The sequence below is a fragment of the Corvus kubaryi genome, unplaced genomic scaffold (genome assembly GCF_017639235.1).
Source record: "Corvus kubaryi isolate FWS band 111438036 unplaced genomic scaffold, C.kubaryi_AGA036_p1.0 112, whole genome shotgun sequence".
NCBI lineage: Eukaryota > Metazoa > Chordata > Aves > Passeriformes > Corvidae > Corvus > Corvus kubaryi.
This window is the reverse complement of record NW_024580651.1, coordinates 4246-11222: the sequence shown is the minus strand read 5'-3', so window position 1 is coordinate 11222 and position 6977 is coordinate 4246. Positions and strand designations below refer to the sequence as shown.

Below are 6977 nucleotides of genomic sequence, written 5' to 3'. Positions count from 1 at the left end.
TTCCGCCAGGAGGCTGGCACCAGGCTCTGGAAGGCAGCAGCCTGCGCCTGGACAGCGCCGCCTGTGTCCCCTAGGAACACACATGTACAGCCCACCCGAGTGGATCTGCCTTGGCTGCTACCACGGCCATTCGGCGACCATCTGGTCCCTGGGCGTGCTGTTGTACGTCATGGTCTGCGGGAACATGCCCTTCCAGGAGGACCGTGACATCGTGTCGGGGCAGCTCTTCTTCTGGCAGCAGGTCTCTCCAGGTTGGTGTCCGGCCTCAAGAAGGCAGGCTTTGGCAGATGGCACCGCGCAGCCCAGCGTGGCCCTCACGCAGCTCCGCGGGAGGTCGATCTGCCCTCAAGGGCTGGCCGCAGGCGGCGGCCCGTGACCACGGGGTCGGCGTGGCCCGCTCGGCTGAAGGAGGTGGCGCGTGTCCTGCCGTGCCGCTGTCCCGCAAAGGGCAGAGTCAGCCGGGAGGCCGGCACAGCTCTGAGCACACGCAGCACGGCCCGGGCCCTGCGGGCGCCGGGAGCAGCTGGGCAGGAGCCTTCTGCAAGTGACCGGCGCTTTCTGGCTTCTCTCCCCAGAGTGCCAACATCTGATCCGCTGGTGTTTGTCCAAGCACCCCGCGGACAGGCCAGCGCTGGAGGAGATCTTGCGCCACCCTTGGGTGCGGGGCAGGCGTCTTTGATGCCTTGCCGGAGCCTCTGCAGCACCCGGTTACCGAGTCCCACGCAGGACTGAGGACTCGAGTGTCATCCCTGAAATCCCTAATTAGCTTGGTCTTTGCATGTTTAGTGCTTTAATTAGTTAGTTTTGAGTTAAATGTGTTTTAATTGAATGGTAAAATTAACCCATCAGCCCAGGTAGAGAAATCAAGTTCTGTTATTAGTGTTCTAAATGGTTCAAAGCAGTTTGTTTGCACCATTCCCAGTTAAAAATCCCCCAGTTAAAAGTTTCCCAGTTAAAACCCCTTTTCAAACTTTAAGCCACTTGTACACTGTAAGAGTTATTTTTCCCATGTTCATTGTATACTTTTACAAATGTTTTAAGATGTAGGAGATGTATTTTAACATTTTTTTAAGGCACGCTTCAGAGCAAGCGCAGAGATCACTGCAGATTAGATGTAGTGGACGCCAGTGCTGGGTGTTAAAGCCTTACTCCTATTAAGGAGCTTTTCATAATTTTTCCTTGACTTTTGGATTAGCTAAAAGTCAGCCCAGCGCTGCAAGTTCTTCCACCAGAGGTCCAGTGCTGTCTAAGCCTGAAGATCTCTAATCCCTGCGCTCCTGGGGCATACCTCCTGAGCCACTAGGATCCCAAATTTTTATATTTTTCTAATTCTTGTAATTTTTCAGTTTTTCTGTTTTTAATAAATTATTTTAATTTTTCTAAGAGTTGTCTCATTCCTCACACGAGAAATAAAAGCACCACAAAGCCATGCCGGGGTGTCAAGTCTGGTCCTGGTTAGCAACTTCAGCTAAAGAACCCTCTTGGGAAAAGGGGTAATCAGAGTGTTCCCTTCAGCCTTTGTCAAGCTTTTGATGCCTTTCCTCCAGGCACCATGGCAGTTTTGTGTCTTCAAGCACAGGCTGTAGTACAGGCAGGAGGGGCTGTAACAAGCCAAGAAATGCAACAGTGAAACAACAGCCGCCCTGTCAAACTGACGCGGCCACTTGGGTTCACCTGAAGTGATACCTGGGCTCATGTGTGCATTCCAAGGGCCAGCGGGTGGCAGGCACAGAGATGCTGCTCCTCTCCAATGCTGGGAGAAGAATCAGAAATGGCAAAAGGTCATTTCACGTTGAGCCCTGACAAAATTCTTCCTCTTTCCTCCACTGAAATGGCAGGCAGGGCTGGCCCTTTGACCAGCTGGGTCTGCAGCCTCGTAAGCCATGGGCATGGAGCCCATGGGAAATGTTGAGATGCTGGAGTTGCTCCCATGGTGCTGGGCTCATTGTAGCCCCCAAGTAATCTTTCTCTAGCCTCAAAACAACTGATGGAGATGGAAAGTGCAGTAACCAGTCTAGCCACAGGAAAGCACCCAGGTGCCTTCCCTGGCCCTGTGGGCAGGTGCCAGCTGCAAACCTGTGCCACCTTCTGTCTACTGCCCTGACCTACCAATACAGGCTTTGGGGAAAAAACATACTTTTTCATAAATGAGGAAGGGGCGGTCAATAGCTAACTCATGTAAGCACAAGTTAACTATTGGGAGACAGCAAATGTTAGTTCAGACAGCAGATGTTAATTACAAAACCTAAGAAACCAAATTCGCCCGAATCTTGTCAAGATAGAGGGCACAAGGATTATCTCAGAGACCGCTGAATCATTCCTCAAAGGACTACGCATGCCCAGGGAGAAAGGTGAAAAGTGCACTGTGAGGAAGACTACTGGTCTTCGTCAGAAAGACCCCCGAGGAAGAGGAGAGGCCTTCCTCAGCGCGACCACCAGGACACGCAGCGCATGCGTGACCCGTATGCTAATGATATTAATGACTTCCGAGAAATCATTTGTACAACCGTGCCTGTCCCAAGGAATGTGATGAATATTCATAATTTAACCCATAATACTGTGTTGTAGGGAGCACCGGTGTGCGTGTTTGGAGGAGCGATCCCCACACACCCGGCGTGCCGAATAAAGCAAATACTCACTTCTCTGACTCTGTCTCTGAAGTGTCTCCTGGCCCGGTTTCGGCACGATTCATAAATGTGCCTGCTCTTTCCATTTTCTTCCTTTTTATTTGGGCTGCTGACCCTCTTGTGCCTTGAATGGCTCTCCAAGCCCCTACCTGAAGGCCTGACCTGAGCTGTGATCCTTCCAGCCAGGACCCCACTGTGAGGGGATGGCGAGAGTCCTGTGTGTCAGCCCTGGTCTGGAGGCTGAGCTGGGGGTGATAATTACCCCTTTTCTGATGACCTGTGAGTGATGAGTTCCAATTCTCCAAGAGCCATGGCACATTTCCTCCAGGAGCAGGAGGCCCCCATGTCCTCCACAGCCCTGGGACACCTCAGGCCCATCCCTGCTCTGCCCAGGCCCAGAGCCATCGAGAGCTGGCGGTCTCCGGTCACCCCTTGCCGGGGTTTGTCCTCAGGCCAGACGAGATGGCATCGCTCTGGGGGCTGCCAGGGTCCCACCTCACCTGGGAAGCTTGTGGGTGTTTGACACCTGTGGGTGTTTTCCCAGGTTATCCCCATTTCTTCGCGGGGTGACCACTTGCCCCTCACAGATTGCCCTAAAATGGCGGCTCCTCCCTCACCCTGCGCTCATTATGAGGGGACACTGGGGCTCGGCCACGGGTGGAAACGCTCCCAAATGGCCTTGAACTCCTGTGGCAACCATGCCAGCAAGGAGGTGGCACTACTCCTTTCAGGGAATTGTGGAGAGCCAGAAGGTCCCCCTTGTGCCTCCTTTTCTCCAGGCTGAGCCCCCCCAGCTCCCTCAGCCGCTCCTCATCAGACTTGTGCTCCAGAGCCTTGACCAAGGGATCACTTCCAGCTGCGGAGGCACAACCCCCCGAAAAATTCGCCAGCAGAAAAGGGTCCTTGTCTGACACAAGCCGGGGGGATCCTGTGCGAAAACGAGAGAGTTTTTCGCTGTGGCTGCCTCGGTAAAAGGGAAGGAGCCTGTGGAAGGTATCTTTTCATCTTTATACCGGCTAGCCCTTGTATTTCAATGCCTTAGAAAGCCTCGAGCAGCCTTGAGAGGTAGCAAGGGCGATCTAGCACTTTAGTAGCTCTAAAATCGGTACCTGAATCAGCTGCAGAGCAAATACCATCAGCAGAAGCAAAGAGGGAGAAATATAGCTCCCTGCTCGCTCAATTCCCTGCAGTTAGAAGCTTTCAAATGAGACAGACAACCAGAGATGTTCACCGGAAAGTCGCTGAGCTGAGAGAGGGCGTTTGCCTCCCCTCGACCATCTTTATTAGGAGAAGGGGAAAGGGGAGGACTGGGGGCGGACCCGGGGTGAGCGGCCAATCAGACACTGCTGAAGAGTCTGAGTTACATTTGGCTTTGCCCGCGCTTGGAACAAAGGAGCTCAGAGCACATGTCTTTGGGAGGGGGGAGGGGAAGCTCAGAACAGGCAGCAACAATTCCCTATTTTTTTTTCTTTAAAGCTGGGTTGTAACTCTTAGTAACTTAAAAGTGCATAGAACAGTAACAAAACAACAGTGCAAAATATAATTGTAATCTATCATCCCTACAACTCGACAGTACCTAGGATGCCTTTAAACTAGTTCCCCAGTCAAAACTCAGGGGTTTAGTCAGGACATCTATGGTATGGAGTATCAGGACAAAGGTTTACAAAATACAGTGCAAAAACCTGAGTGCAAAACAGTGCAACTTAACTTAAGGGATTAACATAAAGATCTGCAGTAGGGGGTTTACATGAAGGTGCAAAATCAGGATTCTTTTTACGGCGTCTCTTCCAGGAGGCAGTTTTAACCTCCTTAACTTTTGAGGAAGTGACATAAGGTTTTACCCACTTCCCTGGGATCCATCTCAGTCCTTGAGGGGTAGATACACTGGCATACCCACGTCCCCAAGTTACAAGTTTGTACGGTCCTTGGATTTTTTGAGTCTCTGGGTCCCGGATCAGGACTTCTGGATTTTCCTGCAGTTTCTGTCTCCTGGTGTTCTGGAAATGATGATAGATGGGAGGGTTTGGATCCTCAAAGGTGCCATTCAGGAAGTTTATGGTAAACAGTGCTTTGCTGAGTCTGAGGACAGGTGAGTTGAGTTTGGTGGTCCCTGATTGTTGTAGCAGCATTCGCTTGAGGGTTTGATGGGCACGTTCAACAATGCCTTGTCCAGTTGGGGAGTGAGGAATACCTGTAACATGTCGAAATCCCCACTGCTGACGAAAGTTTTTAAACTCCTGGGAGGTGTAGGCAGGTCCATTGTCAGTTTTTATCTCCTCAGGTATACTGAGCACAGCAAAAGCTTGGACAAGATGTTTTTCAACATCCTTAGCCTTTTCACCTGCATGTGCAGAGGCATACATAGCACCAGAGAAGGTATCAATAGAAACATGAACGTATTTTAATCTCCCAAATTCAGGGAAATGTGTGACGTCCATTTGCCACACTTCACCACTATTAATGCCTCTGGGATTGACCCCCATGCCCAGTGATGGAAGCTGTAGCTTCTGGCAGTTGGGACATGTTGCCACTATTGCTTTTGCCTGTGTCCGCGACAGATGGAACACGCGGATAAGAGCAGGAATATTTTGATGGTACATGGCATGGCTCAATTTTGCTTGTTCAAAAACTTGGGGGAGCTTTGGTAAGTCGGCTGATAGAACTATGTCTGCTGGCGTAGCCAGAGCATCAGCTCTACGATTACCCTCCGCAATAAATCCTGGCAGGTTTGTATGTGACCTCACATGCATGACAAAATAGGGATGCTCTCTGTGGGAAACCAGATAAATTAATTTTGAGAGCAAATCATAAATTTTCTTGTTTGAGATTTCTTTTAGGAGAGCATGCTCAGCTCTAACAGTTACTCCAGCTACATATGCTGAGTCTGTGACCAAATTAAAGGGTTCTTTGAACCTCTCAAATGCTCTAACAACAGCTGCTAATTCAGCTACTTGTGGTGATCCCTGGATTACCTTGATGTCAGATTCCCACTTTTGCGTCTTTGGATTTTTCCATGTGACCACGGACTTTTTACTTTTTCCTGAGGCATCAGTAAAAACGGTAATCGCATCGAGGGGTTTTCTACTTTGAGTCTCTCAAGGGATGAAAGAGAATGGCAGATTAAACATGTCATGTTTTGGGTAATGATTTGAGATTTGGCCTGAGTAACTATCTAATGCAAATTGTAAATTTATATTATTTTGGAGTAGGTGATCTAATGCGTCAGTTGTTACAGGTAAACAGATGCATGCAAAGTCACATCCTGCCAGGGTGCGGAGCCTTGCTCTACCCTTCATGATAATTTTTGCCATTAGTTCTTGTGGCTGTGTGATGGTTTTAGGAGGTTGGAGTGGAAGGAATACCCATTCAATTATGATGAGGGGTTCCTTCTGCTCTTTGTCCCACTGAAATATGAGGCCATGAAAGCGTGGTACCTTCCCTAGAATGACAAGCTTAAAGGGTAGGGAGGGTTGATACCTGTGCGCTTGTCTGGTGGAAATGAGCTCTTGTATCTTTTTGAGAGACTGCCTTGCCTCTTCTGTCAGGGATCTAGGGGATGCTGGACCACCTTCCCCTTTTAACAGGTTTGCAATAGGAGCTACATCCTCTGTGGTGAGTCCTAACCAGGACCTTAAATACTTCAGTGTCCCACAGATCTGTTGCACTTCCTCTAGTGTTTTTGGGTTATTATTAATGGTGACAGGTGTTGGGGTGATAGAGGTTTCTGTGATTTTGAGTCCGAGGTATTTCCAAGGGCTTGTTCTCTGCATTTTTTCAGGTTGTAATTCAAAGCCCTTGGCCTCTAGGGCCTCAACCACCATGTTAAGTGTCTGCTCGAGATACTGATTATTGGGAGCACACACCAGCACATCATCCATGTAATGCAGGATGATGGCTTTCTCTGCTTTGGCACGGATGGGAGATAGAATTTTAGCAATATACTCTTGGCAGAGAGTTGGGGAATTTTTCATACCTTGGGGAAGCACAAGCCAATGATAACGTTCCATGGGAGTTTCACGATTAAGAGATGGTACAGAGAATGCAAATCGGGGGGCATCTGCAGGGTGGAGTGGAATATGAAAGAAGCAATCTTTAATGTCAAGAACAGCTAAATGCCAATGTTGTGGGAGCATTGAAGGTGATGGCATACCTGGTTGAAGGGGTCCCATGTCTTCAATAACCTTATTAACTTCTCTAAGATCTTGGAGTAGCCTATACTCATTCTTTCCCGGTTTTTGTATTACAAACACGGGTGTGTTCCATGGGCTGTTAATTGGAACTATATTTCCTTTAGCCAATTGTTCAGCTACTAATGTTTTGAGTGCCTCTGTTTTCTTTTTTTAGCGACCA

The 6977-nt window shown here is 49.2% G+C and overlaps 1 protein-coding gene across 1 annotated transcript; it reads left to right on the top strand.

Moving 5' to 3' along the window:
- Positions 1 to 6: 6 nt before the first annotated feature.
- LOC121674964 (serine/threonine-protein kinase pim-1-like) lies at positions 7 to 741 on the top strand. Its single transcript, XM_042012656.1, has 2 exons — positions 7 to 251; positions 576 to 741. The coding sequence occupies exons 1-2, from the start codon at positions 83 to 85 to the stop codon at positions 677 to 679; spliced, it is 273 nt and encodes a 90-aa protein (XP_041868590.1). The 5' UTR covers positions 7 to 82; the 3' UTR covers positions 680 to 741.
- The last annotated feature ends 6236 nt before the right edge of the window (positions 742 to 6977 follow it).

Bases quoted from the DNA above. Each gene is read 5' to 3' on its own strand.
- LOC121674964 (XM_042012656.1), top strand. From the start codon at position 83: ATGTACAGCCCACCCGAGTGGATCTGCCTTGGCTGCTACCACGGCCAT. The intron at 252-575 runs GTTGGTGTCCGG...TTCTCTCCCCAG, and splicing joins CTGGCAGCAGGTCTCTCCAG to AGTGCCAACATCTGATCCGC.